Genomic DNA, 24,615 nt, shown 5'->3' with positions numbered 1-24,615 from the left:
GGTACATAAACAACAAAATTTACTTTAATATGTGTTATTTTTTTTACAGAAATGACTTAACAGGTTCCCAGTTCAAGGTTATTATGGTTGTTGTACATTCAAAAGGCCCATTAAAAACAAAACAAATGTGCACACATATTAAAGGCATTTACCAGTGTTTGAGTGTGTTAATTTAATCATCCGTATTATCCCTTAACAAAGAATAGTATGAAAAAATTATATCTTACCTGAACCATAATGCTTCAGTCAAAATAAATTTAGTTTGTAATTTCAACTGTGAAGAGCTCCAAGAATGTCGTAACAATTTCAATAGAGGAATTTGACATGGAAATAAGAAAAGGATTTTAGTTCAAAAAACTATTCTTAGTGTTGTTGTTTTTGTTGTTACTTATGAATATAAGTTCATGTATTATCATATGTAATTTCAAGGACATGTAATAAATCTTAATGTTAGTTACACGTTAGCAACCCCTAAAACCCCTAATTGTAAAAATACACTGAAGTTGATTACCAGTCTCTGTGCCATTTTTCCTGTCTTCTGACTTTCTTTAAATTACAACAAGAGACACACAACATCACATGTATGACATGACACAAACAGTAACATCATTGAAGTAAATGGAACAGGGATAGAAAAACTATTAGGATAATGTGAGCAACATCATGCAAAAATGGGTCTTATGCCATATCCTTTCACTGTAGCTCCTGACCAGACTGTACATTCACAAAGTCTGGTCAGGAGCTATGCTGTCTGTCATCTATTCAGTCACATAAGATTTCATGGTCTGATTAGCAGACAGTATAGCTCTTGACCAGACTGCACAAACGCAGACAACCATTGGCACGTCCTATCCGAGTATTTGTGTTTCTGTAGTCAATTGATATAAGAAAAGCTCTTGAAAAACTACTGTAATGCCAGGGCTTTTTTTCCTTCTTTATGAGTGGCCGTGGAAGGACATTTCACAATTTTGAAAAGGACAATTCACAAACCTAACATGGCCGTGATTTTTTATAAAATGGGCCGTTTTTCACAATTTTAATAATTTCACGACTCGGTTTTTCACAATTTTAAGAAGTTCGCGACTCAATTTTTCACAATTTTGAAAAGTTCGCGACTCAATTTGTCACAATTTTGAAAAGATTGCAACTAATTTTTTCACAATTTTGAAAAGTTCGCGACTCATTTTTTCACAAAGTAAGGGGGCCAGGGCCGCTTTACAAAGTCAGGAAAAAAAGCCCTGAATGCCATTATCTCATGCAATGTGTATTAAACAATAAAATAAGAGATCAATGAGTGAAAAAAACAAACCAATGTGCAATAAAAACAAAGGTGATCCAAATCAATGATGCAATTTGGGCGAGAGTGGAAAGAAAGGAGCCTGTCCCAAGTGTGGTCAGATTTCTACATAAAGTGAGGTTACAGTGAAGTTTTCACCTCCAATTGATATCCCCATTGTTAGCAGTCTTACACAAGACAAACACAAGCTCATATATGAGGCAGTAATGCGGTTACATACTATGTAGATATGTAAATTATATTCGTAATTGTACGTGTATATGTTAACACGCTAGCAGAATGTATATAGTAACACACTAACAGCTGTCACACGCTCATAAAAACAGTTAACATAATGCCCTGTATGGAAAATGAATATTGAGAGAGCTTTGTATAAGATACAAAATGTGAATCAGATCTTCAACAGATGTAATACATTCCTATAAAGCTTACAGGAAAATATTTGTGTCATTGTTGAAAGCTACAAGTAACTTTATAGCACTGATGACAGATAGTTAAATCATGTGTATCATTAAGCAATGCAATATTAAGTAGCTGATATTAAACTTCCCGAAACATTTTAAATTGTAAATTTACCACTAACACAATCTAGAAAGAATTCATTAATATAAAGTAATCATAATTAGTAATAAATAGGCAAAATTCCTCTGTAAACACTATTCTGTAATCTGATTCTTATCAATGACCAGTTTTATATTACTGGAAGTTAAACATAATTTCAATAAGTATGGTGGCCAAAATTATATCATTATTTACAAAGATAATCATGAATTTTCATGATTAATGACAGTATTTTTCATAAAAAGATTGGAATTCCACTGCTATCAAGTGTGTAAAGTATATTTAACATACACAATATCAGTATAATTGAAGAATGCTGAATATTATATTCAATTATCATCCCATCAAATGTTTAGATGTAGTTTTATATTGATGATATAAAGCTTAATCCAAACAATGGATGGAATGATAATTGAATCTCTCAATAGCATTTCTCCTGTACAGAAATGCCACAATTTAAATCTGTTTAAAATTAAAAGAAATGCTTGTGGAAAATCCTTAACTTGTGTAAATACTCACTTTAATAAAACATTATAAATATTGGCAAGCCAACATATCTTAGTTGTTCAGGTCTTTGTAATGCATAAAGCTTTAAATCTAAATTAAACAGAGTCTAAGCATGACCATTCTGCAGAATGTTTTTTAAAGACCTTCATTGTAATTGCGTTTAGTAAGCAAAATAATAAAAGACAGATCAAATCAATAACGTAAACAAATACTACTTCTGGCACATCACCTTGAAAAGTAGAATCTCTATACATGTATCTAAGACCAGTCTAATTATCCAGCCCTATTATGGAAGCAAATATCATGTATAAACCATTAACACATGCAATGGCATCATACCATTTCTAATTGTGTCCTCGAGCTTTCGTCCCTTGATTTCAAGCATGGTCAGTCTGGAGTCAATCAAGCGTAACTGATGCTGTATCTGTTCTGGGGAGATGTGTTGCCTACCCAGCTGAAAATCAACAAGCATAGTATCTTGTTATTCCACAATATGTTCCAGATTACTCCATTTTTTTTCATTGCACTTTTTCAGTGCCCCAGATAAGCTGCGTATCTGCGTCTTTTACCCTATTAAAATGTTTAAAAAAGCAAAGAAATACAATATCATGCGTATTGAAAACGCAACCAATTTGACTTTTACGCAAACTCGTCAAATGGGATGCGTACAATACAATGGCTTCGATCGAAAATGCTTTTCTCATCTTCGGTATTTTCTCTTTTGAAGTATTATCGTAACGAGGCGATGCTTTCATTCAGCAAGCACATGGATGTTTGAGCAAGAAACAGTCAAACTAAATAAAACGCTCTGCGGACTAGATTTCATAGTAAAATAAAGAGTCTGACCAAATAATTTACGACGACATACATGCGTTTTCAATCTGACTTAATCCGTCGTTTTATAACTCAGTTCACCCTATTTCAAGAATGAAATCACCCTATTTTTCAAAATCAAAGGGTGAAAACCCTATTTCCCAAATAATTATCTGGGCCACTGCTTTTTGTTCACTTGCAATCACAATTAGCATGTCCAAAGTCTTCATCATTATTTATTAAAATTTATAAAAACTGTTAACATTTTGATAAACAACCAATAAAAATAATGACATAATGCAAAAAGGGCTGTTTGTAAAACATGCATGCCCCCCATATGGGCTCTCCGTTGTAGTGACAGCCATTGTGTGAATATGTTTTTTGTCACTGTGAACTTGACCTGTGACCTAGTGACCTGAAAATCAATAGGGGTCATCTGCCAGTCATGATCAATGTACCTATGAAGTTTCATGATCCTAGCCATAAGCGTTCTTGAGTTATCATCCGGACACCATTTTACTATTTTGGGTTACCGTGACCTTGACCTTTGACCTAGTGACCTGAAAATCAATAGGGGTCATCTGCGGGTCATGTTCAATCTACCTATCAAGTTTCATGATCCTACTAGGAATAAGCGTTCTTCAGTTATCATCCAGAAACCATTTTACTATTTCGGGTCACTGTGAACTTGACCTTTGACCTAGTGACCTCACAATCGATAAAGGTCATCTGCGAGTCATGCTCAATCTACCTACGATGTTTCATGATCCTAGGCATAAGTGTTCTTGAGTTATCATCCGGAAAACCATTTTACTATTTCTGGTCACCATGACCTTGTTGTTTGACCTAGTGACCTGAAAATCTATAGGGGTCATCTGCGAGTCATGATCAATCTACCTATCAAGTTTCATGATCCTAGGCCTAAGCGTTCTTGAGTTATCATCCGGAAACCATTTTACTATTTTGAGTCACTGTGACCTTGACCTTTGACATAGTGACCTGAAAATCAATAGGGGTCATCTGTGAGTCTTGTTCAATCTACCTATAAAGTTTCATGATTCTATGCCTAAGCGTTCTTGAATTATCATCTGGAAACCATGTTACTATTTCGGGTCACCATGACCTTGACCTTTGACCTAGTGACCTCAAAATCCAATAGGGGTCATCTGTGAGTCATGATCAATGTACCTATGAAGTTTCATGATCCTAGGCTCAAGCGTTCTTGGTTATCATCCGGAAACCACCTGGTGGACGGACCGACCGACAGACCGACAGACAGACCGACCGACAGACCGACATGTGCAAAGCAATATACCTCCTCTTCTTCGAAGGGGGGCATAATAAAGTTACAGTATTTGCAATGGAATGTAATAATTGTAAACACTTTATATACATTTCACGCCAATATCTTTCTACCTCTGGTTTTGTATTTCAATAAAAAGTTGTCTTTAAAACTTGTTAAAGCCTCTATAAGGCTCAAAATCAACGTAAATTTCGTAAAGTATTTCGTAAAATAAAGTTAAACAATTAACAAGAGGGCCTGAAAGGCCCAAAGTCGCTCACCTGAGATAAAAAGAAATTACCTGTTCTTTGCAGCCCAAGATATCAATAGAACAAATGTTCTAACCAAGTTTCATGAAGAATGAACAACAAATGGCCCCCTGGCGACCATGTTTTTCAACAGACTGGAACCATTTTTGAACTCGTCCAAGATATTATTGGGACAAATCTTCTGACAAAGTTTCATGAAAATCCAACAATAAATGGTGATCACAAAAGTTCACCATGAGCAAAAAATATTATGCTCATAAAGATTGTAACCATGTGTGAAGATCAGCAAGTGTCATTCAGATTGAACTAAAAATGTGACTAAAAGCATTCACAATGTTTCACTATAAACAACTGTGGTAGTGCGGTCTTGTTCGCTTACGCAAGTGAACCGTTCACGGGACGGTTACAAGTTATGTACCTAAATTGTGAGCACTTATGTACACTGCAACGCCGATATATCGCGGACCGTTATATCGCGCTGTCCAATATATCGCGCTTTGGCTATGGCTCCCAAAAATCCCACAAGCATGATCACTAAATGTCATGTTTTAATCTGAGAATTCGCTAACTTAAGCAAAAAAAACGGTTCTAGCAAGTATTAACACCCTTTATGTCGCGGCTTACTATAGAACGCAGTGAAGCGTGAAAAACAGTCGATAAATGACAGTGTTGTGTACACATGGCTGGGATTGTTTTTAACACTTAACAAATAACCAATTAGTGTCATTTCAAAGGTAATAATGGCAGTTTACTGGTATATTAATCGTTTAATTTCGGTACTGGTCATGAATTTCTTTGTTCTAATAAAAAGCGCGCGAACATTGGCGTGGGTGTATTTATTTGTAAATAAAAGTTTCGTAGCGGGTACAACATTGAGATAATTTAATTTCCATTAAAAGTTTCGTTGTAAATTTCAACTAAAGTACCGTGGTATCTCGCAAATTATGTGGCATTGACATTTCCTCTTAATAAAATATAATTCAAACACGCTGTATCGTTACCGTTACGCTGTTTCAGTTCCTTCATTAGGACTATTTATAAGGGTAAATTCGAATCTATGCACAATTATATTTTAGACGTTTTTTAAGGCAAGAATTTTTGTTTTGAACAGTTTCGCGAGCGATCGTACAAGAAAATGAAAAATATAATTTACATTTTGGTTTATATGATAAATACAGATACGTATGTAGCTATGAAAAATGTTTATTGTATAATTGGTTTGCAATTATTACAATAAAAATATGTAGCATCGCCGAATATAAAATAAAAACATTGGGGAAATTTGACAATTAGCCGCAATTCAATTTAGTTAGACATTTCTCGAATTATATCGCGCGCCGGATATATCGCGCTCGCGATCTTTGGATCCCAACAACCGCGATACATCGGCGTTGCAGTGTAATACGGAAATATTTATCGAGTCTAATTAAAAACGCTTATTTCCGGTCAGGATGACACCACTGACTGGTTGTACTTCAATTAACTAACGGCGTCCAGTCTGATACGCCTAAATACACTCAAAGAATTAATCTATAAGTGAAAACGAAAGCAGCTTCAACGAAAATAACTAACTTTTATTCTAACAACTAGAAAAATGAAGAACAATGACAGAGAATTAAGGATAGGTACAAGCCAAGTCTAAAGAATCTAAGCGTCGTTAAAAATGAACAAATACAGCAAATACCTTAATGAATGTAAAAAGAAGCCTGTAAAAACTATTACTCTTATATAAAAGAAGGTGTATTTTCTCAAACCGTCATTGTTATGAATATTAGACTGGTTATATTTACCATTTTTATACCTTTTCTGTACATATTGTATCATATAACAGAAGGGAATAGTAACATTATATACTGTGATCTCATTACAATCCAATATTGAGTAAGGAGATTATTCATTTCCATGTCTATTCATATCTATGTTTTCAGTAAAATAAACTCATATCTATGTTTTCAGTAAAATATAAATAAAAACTGGAAAAGTGATTCCTTTTAAAGTCTCTTTATCAATTAATTAATACTGTTATTTTTCAGTCAGATTCAAATTTTATGCTTTATTCATAAAAACATTTGCATACAATAATTATTAAAATCTAAAACTGCAAATATGTATTCTGTTATTGATTATTAATTCATATGTAGCTAAATTGTTATTTACAAAATAAAAATAATTATGACCTGATTACTTTCTTAAGAATATATAGTGAATAATTCAACATTTTGTGCAAGTAAATTATCCTTTAACATGTAATTTGTTTCATTCTCATCAGAATATTTGCAAATGAATAATATCATGTTCTCAGAAAATTAAAACACTGAACAGCACATTTCATCTTTCTTATCAGTTATAATCTTCACACACAGTGCTGGCTGGTCACAAGCAGATATCAAATTACTCTGCTCCCCAGTGTTTTATTGCCAAGCAATTGACCAGTCGCCAAATTATCGATCGCTCCGCCCACATAGTCACGTGGTCTAGTGATTTGAAAACTCCGACAAGCAGATCGCAATAATAGCGCATTAGGTGAGTGAAATACTAAATTTTGTAACGATGTATCATGCTCTTTTTATTAAAGCCGCACACTAAACTAAACTGCTTTGTACAACTTTAATACAATCATAAATGCTTTAGAGAGAAATGGCGTAATCAAAATAAATGAGTTAACTATCAGAAACGTTTCTTATACATATTATAGGAAGTTGATGAAAAATCAGTGGTAAAAATAAGCATTTATTTCATATTGATTTTGAACTTGTATTAAACCGTCTGGCAGTGAATCCGGTTGCTATTCATATATAATTTTGAAAATATTTATTAAATGCAAATGACACATCCATATCATGATGGTTTTTTTGTTTATTAAAAATGTTTAGATCTTTGTTTTATTGTGTTATTTTTAAAAAGACACCGATTTTTTAAATTTAGATATAAATTAAATTTTGATTGTAACCATAATATAATACAGGCCTAATTTCGTGGTTTCATTAACAGATCTTATATGCATTTTATTTCATTTATGTTTAATGGGAACCTGCTACATTTCACTGTCGAAAAATGAAATTTTGGTATTACGGTGCTGTTCACGAACATTCGAATTGAATACATTTAGCATATTATGCATTTGTTTATTTGTAGCAAGATATATGTTAATTGCAATTTTCACATTTCTCCCCGTATCAATATATGTTGTATTAGAAATGTTGTTGTTGTTGTTGTATTATAAGCCTTACATTTTACACTTGAAGTCGCTTTAAGCTAGCTAAGCCGCGTTGAAATCACCTTTTTGTTGTTTTTAGATGGTAGCTTTAGCGATCGTCTCAAGTGCTTAGTGTAAAATTCAGGTCGGTACGGCCTAGGTATGATTAGCCCAATTCCCGCTTACTACGCGCGAAGAAAGAGTTGTATAAATTATGCAAGAGGTTTGAGTTCTCCAATTATGTTTATTCACAAATGGAAACATTATATTAATATCTTGTTAAATGCAATAGTTTCGAATGGTGTTTTATAGAAAAGAATAAAAAAAACAATGATCGTATTGTACATGTCGCCGAGGGGATTTTTTATGAATTATTAAAATAGACCACTTTCTGCTGCGTCTGCGTGACGTAGTTTTTTCGCTCATCTCATTCATAAATCTGAGGCTGGCGATAAACAAAGGGGAGTCAAGGTGGGAATAACGCACTAGTATAAGGTTACGCTTGTTTATATTCACAGGTCTCAATTAATAATACATTGACCACGAGTTCAACAATCATTACAGGGATACGATAGACAACATAAAAAATGTTTCATTATCGCTGAAACTGTTAAAAAACATTTAAATATAACAAGAATATTCTCTAAAAAATGTAGTCTTGCTGTTTTGAAATAAGGTTTGGAATTTTGGTTTCTAAATAACTTAATTCAAAACAAAAGTTTAATTATAGTGTTTTTTACTTTTTTAGTCGCATATTTACCGCATTATAATGTGTGTTATAATAGGCAAACCATACATTAGTAAAATTCAATCTGCCTTTGCACATAGAAGGAATGGGTCAATTAGGTGCTGCGTTTCCTTTGCTTACTTCAATTAGAGGTCAATTCTTTACGTAATAGCAATCACAAGGCCCCGGCTTCAAAGGAATTGCGGAGCATTCTTACATAATAAAAGTCGTAGTCGCATGGTATTTGCGTTTAGCGCCTATTTGGTCACGTGGTTCTTTTTCTCGGGTGTTTTGGCATTCATGATATGAGGCTATTAATAGATGCGCATGTCGATAAACAAAGGAAAGTTTATGGGCGATAACAACGCAATAGGTTACGCTCTCACATACAACTCAATGACGTAGTACAGGTCGTAAATTGAGAGATTTGGGAAAAAGTTGACGCTGATTTATATTCTCAATTTATAAAACGTTGAACATAAGTTCAACAATAACTTCAGCGATACGATAGACAAAAACAAAAAAAGTTTCATAATCGCTAAACCCAAATATAACAAACAATTTATAAAAATAATATGAATGACCTGTTTCATTACCTCGTTCAAGCTACTACAGCGGGTATTTCTGGAAAACGTTCTTTGGTTCTCAACAGATAGCGGCGATCTTTTGTATTTACGGGTGCTAGCAACACAATAGTAGAAGGTTAGTAGAAGGTTTAGCGTGTTTTTATTCAGAGTTCTCAATACATAGACAGTTGGATATGAGTTCATCAATTACTACAGGCATACTATAGGCAACCTCGAAAATGCTTTATAATCGCTAAAACCGAAAACAACTAAATATATTATATTAAATATATTTATAACAATAAATGTCTTTTAAAAATGTAGTCGGCGTATACGCTGACTTTGAAATAAAGTTAGCAATTTACTTTTCTAAATAATTAAATACAATTAAACAAAAGTTAAACTATTATGTTGTGTTTTTCACTTGTAAGCTGCATATTCACCGCATGAAATGTGTTTTAGCATTGTCAAACCACACATTAGTGTGAGAAAATAAAAAATATACTACGGGAGAGCACTTCATATGTGTCCTCATATGCCTTGTTATGAGTATCTTTCTTCACTATCGAAATATATCGTTTGTTTATATTTGATTTAAACGCAGTTTTCTTTCGCCACATTTAAATCACACGCCAATAGCGCCGTCATGTGAAAATGGGTCTTATGCGTTTCGGCAAGCGTTTGTTAAACCCAACATGTGCTCTTGCGCAGTCAGGCCATAGGCGATGCTGTTCGCTTTAAAATCACTCAATATGTTATGTTTCTCCTTACCAGAAGGAAGGATAGTTGAGTGGGCTATTTATATGATGTGCGCATATGGAATAAGACCCAATAGCAAACTTGTTAATAATGGCAGCCTATCCACACATTAAGGAATGATTTCCAGACGTGCTAACCAAGTACGGCAAACATTGTGGTATGATAATTAAACGATTTTCTCTTATCGTGACACTATACTATTTCACTAATGATTGTTTTCTCATCTTGGAGGCGAAAGTGAAATTCTGCGAGATGGATTGTAACGCGTAATTGTAACAGGGCCACAATTTGTGTTGTTGGAGCATACAGAGAGTAGTCCGGAGTTCCTTACACTGAACAGTGCTACATCCTTTGAATTGAGCACATACACAGTGATGTAGCAAAAATTCAGAGGTTGTATCTCGAATCAGCTTATTAAATATTCGAAAATATTCATTCGTGTCTGTTGGCTTTATGTAAAAGTCACTAAGATGAAAACTGAAACAGCTTCGCCTTAAAGCGCATTAGTGCTCTATACCTATGTTTATGTTAGCGCTGTTGACACCGTGTGAACTGCTCGGGTAACAAGTAAAGCATAAACAGCAATGTTTATATACTTTTATTCCTCCATATACAAGATACGAAGATTATTGTATATTTTGAATTTGTATATGGTGTCAAAAATCAAAAGTTTTGTACACGGAACTTTCATTATGAATTTATATTCTTGGTGAGATAGTCATTTGATATTAGAAAAAATATTCTTTCAATATGATGGTGACTGCAATTTTTTTTTATATTAAGTTCTCATTACCATTTTCATCATACTTTCTATGCTTTCAGAACTTCCAAAAAGCATGCTGTTTTTATTTTGTCTTAGTTATTTCTATGAAATAATAAGGATGATAAAAAGTGCAAACAAAACTCGACCCGTGCGCTATGACACACACTTTATAAAGTTGAATGGCGTGTGTTCATTTCTAACTTGCGATTGATTTTGAAAAATGAATTGCGTGTTAAATTATGCAATAGCGAACATCTTCAGTGCCTTCAGCGCTTTGATTACTTTAGTTAAAACAATATTTAAGTTAACAATTTATAATGATTTCCATTGTTTATCATCCACAGAAAATAAATATATAATTGGAAATCATTTTAGTAATTCAATAGTTCTTTTCTTGTGTACAGTACCTAACAATGCCTTAATGTTCATTCATTCTGAGATCCACGCAACATACTGTCATTTATTAATCATTAACAATTACGCTGAAATTAATAAGCACGTGTGGCAATTATTATGTTGCCCAAACTGATTAATAATATTGTGCATCAAACGGTATAACACGTTTTATAGAACACACAACTGGTGTGGTTACACTATTTATTGTGTTTGTTTTCTCATTACTCGTTCATATGTTCAAGAAATAAAGATAAAATAATAACCTTTTATAAAGTATGTAAAGCACCTACAATTTTTAGATTTGATATAAAATCTGTGTAAACTCTTAAAAATTACCTCCATTCCATATGTACGATACGCTTTGTTTGTCAAAATGGAGGCCAGATAAGCGGTGATAAGGGGTGTGTGAAAAATCGATATCTGATTGGCTGATCGAACAATGTGAGCGGAGCGATTGATACTTTGGCGACTGGTCAATTAATTATGGATTTCTCCCTTGATGATAAGGTGTTTGGTGAAAATGCTGCCTTACCCTTGTCCTATAACTCTGTGGAACTCTGTAGGGGTTTTCTCAAAGATGGCTTATCAGTAATAGTTCCCATTATAGATTAATTTGCTACAAACTGATAACAAATGTGACAAAAAATAAGTACAGATTTACACAAGAAATCACAACATAGCCAAAAATGTCATTATACTAGAAAAATATGCAATTTGAAGTATTTACCCTTTAAGTGTTTTGAAACTAAGGGGTATAACAAATTCCAGAGATGAACTAAATGAGTCAGCAGGTTAAACAAGGGAGTTAACTATTATAAAGTATGTACAGAAAGTATGTACAGGTTATCTTTCTTTAACATTATGGCTTATCACAACTAGACTGTTTACGTTTTCACTATATACATGTAGAGAAAACTGCCCCACCCCCTGGCGGCCATGTTTTTCCACCAAACATGACCATTTTCAAACTCGTCCGAGATATCTATAAAATTGATGTTTAGAAAAAAAATTATGATGATTAGGCAAAAAATCTGACTTCTAGAGTGTTCACAAGCTTTTTTTACTGTATAAATATAAGGAAAATGACCCCCCCCCCCCTGGTGGCCATGCTTTTTTACCGATCCGAACCATTTTCAAACTCAACCATCATATCCAGAAAACACATGTTCTGACCAAATTTCATGAAGATTGAACGAAAAATGTGACTTCTAGAGTGTTCACATGTTTTCACTATGTACATATAGAGAAAACTGCCCCACCCCTTGGCGGCCATGTTTTTTCACGGATCTGGACCATTTTCAGCTCTTCCGAAATATCAATGAAACCAATGTTTTGACCAAGTTTCATGATGATTGGGCAAAAATTGTGACTTTTAGAGTATTCACAAGGTTTCTCTTAAGCCATATAAGGAATACTACCCCGCCCCCTGGCGGCCATGTTTTTTAAGGGACCGGAACCATTTTTGAACTCAACCAACATATCATTTAGACAAACATTTTGACAAAGTTACATGAAGATTTGGCATCAAATGTGACTTCTACAGTGTTCACAAGGTTTTTCTTTTTTTTGACCTAGTGACCTAGTTTTTGACCTAGCATGACCCAGTTTCGAACTCAGTCGCGGTATCAATGGGACAAATGTTCTGACCAAGTTTCATGAAGATCGGACAATAAATGTGGCCTCTGGAGTGTTCACAAGGCAAATGTTGACGACGCACGACGGACGACGGATAAAAGGCGATCACAAAAGCTCACCAAGAGCTGTCAGAGGACAGCGCGCTCGACTGTTCGAGTGCTTGACAGTATAACGTAAGCCATGATGGGGAAATTGTTCATATTCAATAATTTATTAGACGATCTATCAAAAATAAACAAGAGCACCGCCTTGCGGGTGCAGACCGCTCATCTATTTTCTTGTTAAAGGTGAAGGGACTCTCATTTTCAATCACAAAGGAGGGAGGGGTGGAGTGAAGAGGGGTGTATAGTGTGGGGGTGTGGACATTTATTACATTATCTTCCAAAAATGCGAAAAAAATGCACACACAAAAAATCGGCGGGGGGGGGGGAGTGGGGGGTGGGGGGGGGGGGTGGGGGTGTTGATTCTTGGGTGCGATGGTTGGACGGTATTTCAAACATAAAATAATAAAAATAAATATTTGTGTTTTTTAACCGTTTCAAAAAAAAATTTGGGGGGAGGGGGGTGGGGTGGGGGGGGGGGGGGGATGGTATAGTGTGAGGGTGTGGTGGTCATTTGTGAGATAATCTTTAAAAAAAAAAAAAAAAAAAAATAGGGGGGGAGAGGGGGGGAGGGGGGGAGGGCACGGGGGATGGTTTGGGTGGAGTCTATTGTGGTATGTCAGGTAAGAGTAGTTTTGTTAAAGTATCAATCAAATCTAATCATAAATAAAGAAGTTATGGCAATTTTAGCAAAATTTAATAATTTGACCTTGAGAGTCAAGGTCATTCAAAGGTCAAGGTAAAATTCAACTTGCCAGGTACAGTAACCTCATGATAGCATGAAAGTATTTGAAGTTTGAAAGCAATAGCCTTGATACTTAAGAAGTAAAGTGGATCGAAACACAAAATTTAACCATATATTCAAAGTTACTAAGTCAAAAAAGGGCCATAATTCCGTAAAAATGACAACCAGAGTTATGCAACTTGTCCTTTTACTGTACCCTTATAATATAAACTTAACCAAATTTTCAATTTTCTAAGTATAAAGGGCCCATAATTCCGTCCAAATGCCAGTCAGAATTACATTACTTTGCCTGCACAGTCCCCTTATGATAGTTAATAAGTGTTGCAAGTATGAAAGCAATAGCTTTGATACTGTAGGAATAAAGTGGACCTAAATACAAAACTTGAGCAAAATTTTCAATTTTCTAAGTATAAAAAGGGCACATAATTCTGTCAAAATGCACACCAGAGTTATCTAACTTTGCCTGCCCAGTCCCCTCATGATAGTAAGTAAGTGTACCAAGTTTGAATGCAATAGCATTGATACTTTCTGAGAAAAGTGGACCTAAACGCAAAACTTAACCAAAATTTTCAATTTTCTAAGTATAAAAAGGGCACATAATTCTGCAAAATGCATGCCAGAGTTATCTAACTTTGCCTGCCCAGTCCCCTCATGATAGTAAGTAAGTGTACCAAGTTTGAATGCAATAGCATTGATACTTTCTGAGAAAAGTGGACCTAAACGCAAAACTTAACCGAACGCCGACACCAACGCCAACGCCGACACCGACGCCGACGCCAAGGTGATGACAATAGCTCATAATTTTTTTTCAAAAAATAGATGAGCTAAAAAAGGAAAAAAAAAAAAACAAATTTGGGGTCTTTCAAAAATAAAAAAGGAAAAAAAAAATTGTTTGGGGGGGGGTTGAGAGGAGGGTATAATGTGGGGTGTGGTCATTTATTAGATGATCTTTCAAAAATAAAAAAAAAGGAAAAAAAAATAAAAATTTGGAGGGTGGGGGGGGGCAGGGATTCTGGGTTGGGGCGTGGGGTATTGTTTGGGTGGAATCCATTGTGGTATTCAGGTAAGTGTTGTTTTGTCAAAGTATTAATAAAATCTGATCATAAATAAAGAAGTTATGGCAATTTAAGCAAAATGTTCAATTATCTAAGTATAAAAGGGGCCAAATTCTGTCAAAATGCTTGATACAGTTGTCTGCTCTTGTTTATAGGTTGGGGTCATGTTGGTAAACAAGTATGCAAAATATGAAAGCAATATGTCAAGGGACATAGGAAATATTTGGGGTAGTACGCAAACTTTAACATAGATTTATCAATAATATGCATATTCTAAGTATAAAAGGGGCAATAATTATGTCAAAATGCTTGATACAGTGATCTGCTCTTGTTTAAAGGTTTGGGTCATGTTGGTAAACAAGTATGCAAAATATAAAAGCAATATGTCAAAGGACATAGCAGTGTTCTGCCGTGGATGCGCCCTTGCGTCATTGGGGCAAAAAAAAGAGATTTGTCCCCACCCGTTTTCCGTACATGGGTCTGCGGGCGCACAGGAATTAGAAATAAAAACTAATGGATTCAATGTGTAAGTCGGTACAGGAATAGAGTGAATGCGTAACTAGAACGAATTATTTCATTGGACGTGACGTCATTTCGCAGCGAATGGTAAATTTACTTTAATAACACTTTATTTCATTGGTAAGTTGAGATTATAACAACCAATCAAATACCAAGAAAATTTCCACAGCTATCAAAATGGCGGAAAGTGACCAGTCAAAGAAAACAAAACGATTTTGATTTTTTCTTTCTTCCGGAAAGTAAAATTAGAAAATATGACGATAATAATAACACCCCAACAAGTCCAAACATCGTTTAGCAATGACAAAAAAAGTCTGCCCCTTAACGTGAAAGCAAACTGGCTTCGAGAATTTTCTTGGTTACTGTTTTTACAACAACAAAACGACATGCAGTTTGTGCATTAAGCACTAAAAAAGAAAACGCCTTTACTATCGGTAATTCTAATTTGAAAGGGAATTCCCAGCAGAGGTAGACAGATGTAGATGTAGACATTACATACCTGTAACTGTTCAAAATTTTGATAATATGTTGACAATTGTTTGACAGTTTTAAAAAGTTTTTAAAATGTTCAAGTTTGAATTAGAATGTTATATCCTGTGGACTGGCTGTAGGAAGAAATCAAGCCTGTTTAAGAGTGCAAGTAAAGGGTTATTAGTTTCTGAAAATTTAATTCTGCTACAAATATATTTCTGTGTCCCATTAAGAGTTTTCCCTTTTGTCCTCACTGTTTTTACCCTAAAGGGTCCCTGTCCCCAACAGTAAAGATTCACTGCAGAACACTGACATAGGAAATATTTGGGGTAGTACGCAAACTTTAATCGAAGTTTACTAGTAAACGCAGTTTATGCAAAATTAGAAATCCCATTCTACTTTCGCTTTAGTATTTACATTCCGCACTTCCGGTATTTTCTTTATCACGTGACCAAATCAGCATCCCGATTCCGAAAAGTCGAACCCGTACCGCTTCAGCAGCTAATTAATATTCATGCGCCTTCTGTTTACAAACAAGATCACTGATCGATTGACAACATTATCCACCATCTGTCCCCGCCTCGCACCTTGAAGAGCAAAGCCTTCTGGTTAAGGACTCTGCCAGTATGCCTTGTTTGTGGGGGATTGGGCTCATAAGCCAATACCAAGAAAGAAGATGGCATACTGGCTTGAATCATACCAGACTTATTTTTGCAATACTTGTATCATGTTTTTTCTAGTCTTTACCTAGTCATTGTTTAAGTCTGATGTTCTTAGCCAGTTATGCCATAAAATAAAATCCTAAACCTTTTATGCCTTGTCTGATTTTAATCGAGTATAAACATAGATTTATCAATAATATGCATATTCTAAGTATAAAAGGGGCAATAATTCTGTCAAAATGCTTGATACAGTTGTCTGCTCTTGTTTATAGGTTGGGGTCATGATGGTAAATAAGTATGCAAAATATGAAAGCAATATATCAAGGGACATTGAAAATATTTGGGGTAGTACGCAAACTTTAACATTTGCACCATACGCCAACGGACACGGAACAGGAACGGCAACGCCGAGGCCGGGGTGAGTAGGATACCTCCACTATATATATTTCATATATAATAGTCGAGCTAAAAATCAGTGTTCCTTATGGCAATTGCTGAAATTTCAACACCAGATGTGGTCTGGTAAAATAGATGTTTGTAGATACAAAATGCTCGTTTTTATTATTGTTTTGCATATTTTATTCCATTTTAATTTCCCGCAAAGATATCCATTCATACGACACATGAACACTAACATGGTACCTTTTAGTATTCTTGTGTCATATGAATAGATATATTCGAGGGGAATTAAAATGGAATTAATTGCGTCAAAAATAAATAAAAACAAGCATTTTGTATCAACAAAAATCTATGTAATCATACCACATCTAGTGTTGAAATTGTGGCTATTGCTATAAGGAACACTGATTGTTTAGGTGTTAACTTTATTTTACGAAATACTTTATGAAATTTTCGTTGATTTTGAGCATTATAGGGGCTGTAACAGTTTCCTTTATTGAGGTCAAACAGAAACACGACATATCCTCTAGTTCATGGATATGCATCTTTAAAATAACAAGAACAACCATAAAGAGGACTTACTTTTGGCGAGGTGTTAGCAGCAGGGGGTGGGGGTCTGGCAGGGTGGGGCTTGGTTGATTTGGGCATTTCTGCTAAAACACTGGGAGCAGGAGGTTTTTCAGGACCTTTCTTTGAATCAATGACTTCAAATTTGAATTTTGTATCCACTGTAATCTTTTTCTTGTGCACTTCTTCATCTTTGACCTCTGTTCCATTGAATTTTGTATCACTGACAAGGATTTTCCTACGTTCTGGTGACTTTGTAGGTTCACTTATACGGTTATTTTGATCAGAGATTTTTGGACTAGTTTTGATCATGTCTGCTTGTGTTTTCGGTCTTTCGGGTATGGTTGGACCTTTTTCTGGTCTTTTTGGAATATGTTCATCAGAAACATCTTCAGTCTTTGGTCGAGCAGGCTTTCTTAGTTGTTCGTTACTCTGAATCACATTATCACTTCTTTCATGTTTATTGTTATTGTTCACATTAACAACACTAGGTCCTATTTCTGGATCCACATAGGACCCCTTCCTTGCTTCTTTTCGCTTTTCGGCCTCTTTCTGCCAATCTAAGACTTGAACATCTGATTTAGGTTTATCAATTAATAAATCAGCTGATTTAGGTCGATCTTTTTGCATGTTCTTTTCTTCCAATTTTCGTTTCCACTCCGGCACATCACTAACACTATCTGACTTGTTTGTTTCAGTCTTCCCCTCAATCCCATTTGATGGTTCTGACTTCTTATAATTATGAAAGACTTGAACATCTGATTGAGGTTTATCAATTAATAAATCAGCTGATTTTGGTCGATCTTTTTGCATGTTCTTTTCTTCCAATTTTCGTTTCCACTCCGGCACATCACTACCACTATCTGACTTGTTTGTTTCAGTCTTCGCCTCAATCCCATTTGATGGTTCTGACTTCTTATAATTATGAAAGACTTTAGTTTTTGTAGTTGTTTTAGTAGTTGTAGTAACTTGAGTTACCCCAGGTGATGCTGATACAGATGTGCCAGTTGAAAGTGAACTGGCAGAAGGTACAAAAGCAGATTTAGGCCTTGGAGGCTGAGTCTTAGCACTATCTAACTTTTTGTCTGATGATTCAGTGCCTGCACTGAAGTTATGACTAGAATCAGACTTTTCACCTATTTTTGTAAAAACACGTGTTTTTACACCACCTGTTTTTACATCTCCTACTGTTTCTTGTTTATTTCTAACGTCAGCCAAACTTTTCAAAAGCCCACCCTTTACTTCTTTTTCCTTTTCTTCAGGTCTAGGAACATCCAGTGCTACACTTTTACCAATTGCAGGATCTTTATTCATGACTTTGGCAGGTTCATGTATTTCATTGATGTCCATAGGCTTCACATTACTTTGATTATCAAGTACTGTTGTAACTCTGGGTGGTTTGGATGGGGGTTTATGCAGTGCAAAACCACTAGCATTTGTACCAGAACTGGTGGCCATATCATCAATTGGAGAAAGCTGTTTTGAGCTTGCTTTTGGAGAGACAATTGTGATCTTTTTATGATGAGACAATTTGGGGGTCTGAGAATCAGGAAGTTTAGGTGGTGAAGATGATGGCAGTGGGGGCAATGATGAACCAGATTCTGTGCTTGTATTGGTGTCTTTCAAAGGTACGAATTGCGTTTTGGGCCTCATGGGTGGTGTTATTTTCTTTTCACGATGTTCAACAGGAGACTTTGAACGGCTGACCTCTTTTATAGGAGTTGATTGAGGCGATGCTACTTCTGAGGATTTCAGAAACCTAGGAACAGGCTTTGGCTGACTTGGGGCTACAGGTTCATCAGTGTCCATTTTTTCTGATGTGGAAGCCACATGAACCCTAGGTTTTGGTTTCGGTTGTGATGCAATGTCACTCTTAGATTGAGTGTCTTTCCCCAATACACTGCTTTTATCACTTACACCTGCCTTATTATCACTGTTTTTAAAAACAGCTGCATTGGCAGCAGTTGCATTTTTAAGATTCTGTTCTTCTAGTTCCTTCAATTTCTCAGCAATATTTACTTTGTTTCTTTTAGGGAGCTTCGCTTCATTTGTTGCAGCATCACTTCCAAAGCCTGGCAGAACTTTGCTTATAACTGATGCAGCATCATGCTTTTTCTGGACATCTTTTATTGGCAAAGCATTTTCAGAAAGTTTGTCTTCATTATTATTGGCTTTATTAACATTGTTCACTGTAACTTCCATGTTTGAAGCATCATCCTGCTTTGCCTGTGTCTGATTGTGTTGCTGCCAAAAGTTTGGCTTCTTCTCAGGTGAATCAAAGTCTAGCTCCAGCTTTCTATGCTTTTGTTCAGGTAAGTCTTTTTCTTTATCAACAGAATGACGCTTAAACACTTTACTGGTAGGCGAGAGCTCACTACTCCTAAAATAGTAGTTAAAAATATGTAAAAACATTTGTAGAAATAATTAATAGGAAGATCCAAAATATACACATTCTAGATACAAAAATTCAAGTTGTTTCATGTATCACACATGGCCATCTCCTCGTAGTATTAAAAAATAATACTATTTTATAAATGAGAACTGAATAATCTTATCCTATTAATAAGCACCACATGAAGCTGATTTGTGCAGCGTCATGCAAAATGGGTCTTTGTGTTATGACCACAAAACCTTGCATGACTTTATAGCAGACGGGGAGGTTAGCCTCTGAGCAGACTGCAGGGTGTAAGATAATAAATAATGTATCTATAGTTTCCACTGTAGTTAGATGCTGCTCACATAACAATATGTTTGAATATTTAAGATCTCAGAACTAAATAAAAAGCAAAAGTTATTGATTGCAGACTTTTGCTGTGGGCAGTTTAAACTCTTCTCCACAGATAATGTTGTTAATTAATTGATGTTCATAAACACTGTCACCAGCTCTGTTTGATATGAAGAACATCATGCACAGGCTCTTGTATAGAAAATAGTTTAACTTTTAAACATGTGATACATGTGAGGATTGTAAACTTAGAGCAGCAAACACTCATATAATTAACACATACTTTCCAGAATGTCAGAAACCTTGATTACCCATTTACGACTCAGATGCGCACTTTGATGTGTTTGTAGTCTCTTAGAAAATCAAATTCAATTTAAGACCTTTCTTAACAGATTCAAGTTTTAAAACCTTCATTTCCTAACCTAATCTACTGACAAGGAGCAAACAGTATAAAACCTGAATAGACTGCGAGTTACTCGCAGGCTGTTCTGGTTTTATGCTGGTTGCAAAAGCCACTTTCACTTGGATTCTGAGCGTGAACAGGTTAACGAAACTGTGCCCTTCCTACCTGAAGCAGGCCCTGTGGTAGAGTTTTCCCCCCTCAATCTGTCTCTCCAGAAGGTAGACCTTCTCACTACAGATGCTGCACTTGTCACCGATAGTGGCTGTCTTGCCATTTTCTACCTTAAATGTAAACAAAGTCATGAAACTTTAGAGCTTTCACAAAGTTTGTAAAATGTGTACTCTAGAATATTCAAAGCGTTAGTGCTTCATTAATTGGAGTCTTTGCTTTGTTAATTCTAGGGTGGGTTTGGTTTTGTCATACATTATGTTGTCAGTCACATTGGATGTTAATAGGTACATGTACACTAAACAATGATTAATATATTGTGTGTGATTTTAAGCAAAATGTTGCCAAAACAGAAGAATCTATCACAGGCTAACATAACAAATACTGACTGACAAATTCCTTTGGAACTTAAGTATTCAAATGTCATCTTTTCAGACACTGCATATGTTCATTAAATTCTGTATTCTAGCATGCACATCAGCAAATAATCCACTTAACAGAAGCAATCTTAATGTCACATGTTTGATTTGTGATAACACTTGTATGTTCCTCTATTGTCAATGCATATGTTGTTGTTGTTGTCATAGTAGCCAAAACATTTAGTTGTCCCCCTAGCTACCTGTGGTGTGTTGGTCTTGGCGGGTGTGAGAGATTTGTCTTCAGCTGCAGCTGTTTCCTTCCTCTTTACACCACCCACAAACTTCATCACTTCTGGACCACCATCTGAAATGGAATTAAAACAAATTTTTAGTTGGAGTACTGTGAGGCAATGCACTATTTTACTTTAACTTTATCTTGGAAATAGTTGTAGTATTGTGTGATTATGTACTCTGTTACCTTCAGGTTCATTGTGGAAGTAGTTGTGGTACTGTAAGATGTTGTATACAACATTTAGATTAATAGTGGAAGTACTGTCATAATATGAGACTTTGTACTTGGCTACTTTTAGGTTGGTCATGGTAGCAAAAAAGTTCCAGATAATATACATATCTATGTAAAAATGACATAGAAGTATCAAAATAGAAATGACTTAAATTGTAAACCAAGAATATCAGTGAAACTGATGGATGCTCCCCGATGATGTGCTTTGTCAATCTATGTAATAATAACCACCTAAAAAAATATTTTATTAGCCTTGGTGACCTTGACCTTGATCCCAGTGACCTCAAACCTCATCAAAAGGTAGAGGCCCATGCAAGGTACCTACATGCTAAATATGAAAGAGATCGGTCAAGTATTGAAGGTGCTATGAGAAACTGTAACAAAAGTGTGACCGAAAAATCTATTATTAGCCTCAGTGACCTTGACCCCAGTGACCTCAAACCTCATCAAAAGGTAGAGGTCCATGCAAGGTACCTACATGCCAAATATGAAAGAGATCGGTAAAGTATTGAAGGTGCTATGAGAAACTGTAACAAAAGTGTGACGGAAAAATATATTATTAGCCTCGGTGACCTTGACCCCAGTGACCTCAAACCTCATCAAAAACAAAAGGTAGAGGTCCATGCAAGGTACCTACATGCCAAATATGAAAGAGATCGGTAAAGTATTGAAGGTGGTATGAGAAAAAAGGTAGAGGTCCATGCAAGGTACCTACATGCCAAATATGAAAGAGATCGGTAAAGTATTGAAGGTGGTATGAGAAACTGTAACAAAAGTGTGACAGAAAAATATATTATTAGCCTCGATGACCTTGACCCCAGTGACCTCAAACCTCATTAAAAGGTAGAGGTCCATGCAAGGTCCCTACATGCCAAATATGAAAGCGATCGGTAAAGTATTGAAGGTGGTATGAGAAACTGTAACAAAAGTGTGACGGAAAAATCTATTACTAGCCTTGGTGACCTTGACCCCAGTGACCTCAAACCTCATCAAAAGGTAGAGGTCCATGCAAGGTACCTACATGCCAAATATGACAGAGATCGGTAAATTATTGAAGGTGCTTTGGGAAACTGTAACAAAAGTGTGACATAAGTAAGGAAGGAAGGACAAACTGGCAACTATATGCTCCCCGAAAATTTACGGGGAGCATAAAAATCATGGTCTAATCCACTTTCCAAAGCTATTAAGGTGAACCACCATCTCCTAAATTCAAAGTAAATTTCATGCCTAAGACAATAATATTTTCAAACAAACAATAAAATAGATTGTTAAAAAAACAAATTATTGCTAAATATACCTGTTAAAACTACACAGTGAAAAAGTGATGTCATCATTCAAGGCTTTAAAATTATCAATTTGTTATTAAATAGGGAGATTATTTACTTTGTTACCTTTAGTTTTATCATGGAAGTAGTTGTAGTACTGTGACACGTAGGTCACCACACTTAGTTTGTCAGGTACACGGATAGCCACCATGTCTGCTGCCTCAAGGAAAGCGGGAATTCCCAACTTCTTCTCCGCTACCTCAAAAGCCTGTGACAATATCACATATGAATGATCAATTATATTTAACAAGCTCTCATTCTTGGATCATGTTTTACTGTATTTTCATGAATTTTGAAATTATGGCTAGCTAGCATCGTACTCGATTTTATTTAAAGAATGAATAAATAAAATAAATCACATACAGTCCAATCTGACTTATTGGTCACCTGAGAACGAGGGTCGCCTTCAAACAGTGGTCTGTCTGGATTCCTGCCCCCCCCCCCCCTCCCCGACAAAATTCCTTCTATATTACACCTGAGATTAACAGTCACCTGTCTATAACAGCCAACTGCCAGTATATTTCACTTTCAAAGCTATTTTCTTCTGTGTATAACGGTGACCAGTCAGTTGTTTTGAGGTACAAAAAGTGACACTTTAATCAATCTACATTGATGTCCCTTATCTCTGATGACACTCATAACGCCATAACATTTGCACAGGACAAAATCAAAAATCTTTATTGGTGATAAGGTGTACACAATAATAATTAGCTAGCAAGTTTTGTTATAAGCAGGCAATTAAAGGATAAGTGATCGTAAATGGTGGCAACACAGACATCGAATTGCAATTTTGTGATAAAAACTTTTGGCATTTATGCATTTTTTCACTTAAAACTCCTGTTCCAGGTGAGAAGCTAACACCACATGTTATCTGAAAGTCCAGAAACCTGATCAACTGAGAACAACGATCACGGTGACACCTGTTCATAACGGTCACTTTGGTCATTTCCCTTGACTGACCCCTGTTCTCAGGTTGCACTTATAATATACTGGTAAATGTAAATTATCAGTACCCAAAATAAAGGATGAAAATAAATGAGTAATTGATAAAAAAAAAGCAAATTCTGTGAATTGATATCCTTTGTTAATGGATGGGTACGAATCCCTTGATATATGGTATAATCATAAATAAATATTTAAGTGTAGGCTAATTGTTTTTATGCATTGTTATTCTCCTCATTGATATCTATACACCCATGCAGTTTCATATTGAAATTGTGTAGCATATCTGAGATATACCCCTAAAAGGTTATAAAAAACAAAAACAACAAAGGGCAATAACTCTAATTTAAGAAAGTGAAGGGTTATGGTTCTTATGCATGGCACTTCTCATTATTGATATCAATACACCCATGAAAAGTTTCATGTTGAAGTATTGTATTGTATCTGAGATATAGCCCTGAAAAGTTACATCATAAAAAACAAAGGACACCAATGAAGTTTCATGTTGATATCTTATATAGTTTCTGAGATATAGAAAAGTCTTGTGACAGATGGACGGACTGACAGAACGACAGACTGACGGATGGTGGGACAAAGCCAATTCTTTATCCTTCTGCCTGTGCAAGGGAATAACAAGGCAGAATTATTTTGTTTAACATTACTATTTTTTATCTATCAGATTTTGACTGAATGCAAAATTTAATGATAAGGGTGTAATATGAAAATGAAAATAATCATTGGAATTGTTTAAATTTCTATTTCTTAAAAAATGCTTCATTTATAATGTAATTCTATATTAACACCATTAAATTAAAACTCTTAAACTTTAGTGATCATGGTAAAGACAACCAAGAAATAGAATCTAAACAAAAACTTTTCT

At 35.3% G+C, this 24,615-nt stretch overlaps 1 protein-coding gene across 5 annotated transcripts in view; it reads right to left on the bottom strand.

Moving 5' to 3' along the window:
* The window catches only part of LOC127869007 (MICAL-like protein 1), a 60,871-nt gene that overhangs the window by 17,986 nt on the left and 18,270 nt on the right, over window positions 1-24,615 (bottom strand). For 4 of the 5 annotated variants that reach the window (XM_052411254.1, XM_052411253.1, XM_052411255.1 and 1 more), the window contains 5 exons: window positions 22,860-23,001; window positions 21,206-21,309; window positions 20,584-20,699; window positions 17,306-19,670; window positions 2,705-2,819 (listed from right to left, as the gene is read on the bottom strand). In XM_052411254.1, the coding sequence (XP_052267214.1) occupies window positions 2,705-2,819; window positions 17,306-19,670; window positions 20,584-20,699; window positions 21,206-21,309; window positions 22,860-23,001 (2,842 nt within the window). The remainder of the gene's footprint in view (window positions 1-2,704; window positions 2,820-17,305; window positions 19,671-20,583; window positions 20,700-21,205; window positions 21,310-22,859; window positions 23,002-24,615) is intronic. The other variant, XM_052411256.1, reaches the window with a different exon arrangement.

Source organism: Dreissena polymorpha, chromosome 2 (genome assembly GCF_020536995.1).
Source record: "Dreissena polymorpha isolate Duluth1 chromosome 2, UMN_Dpol_1.0, whole genome shotgun sequence".
NCBI lineage: Eukaryota > Metazoa > Mollusca > Bivalvia > Myida > Dreissenidae > Dreissena > Dreissena polymorpha.
Note: the sequence above shows the minus strand (reverse complement) of the source record. Positions and strands in the feature narration are given on the sequence as shown.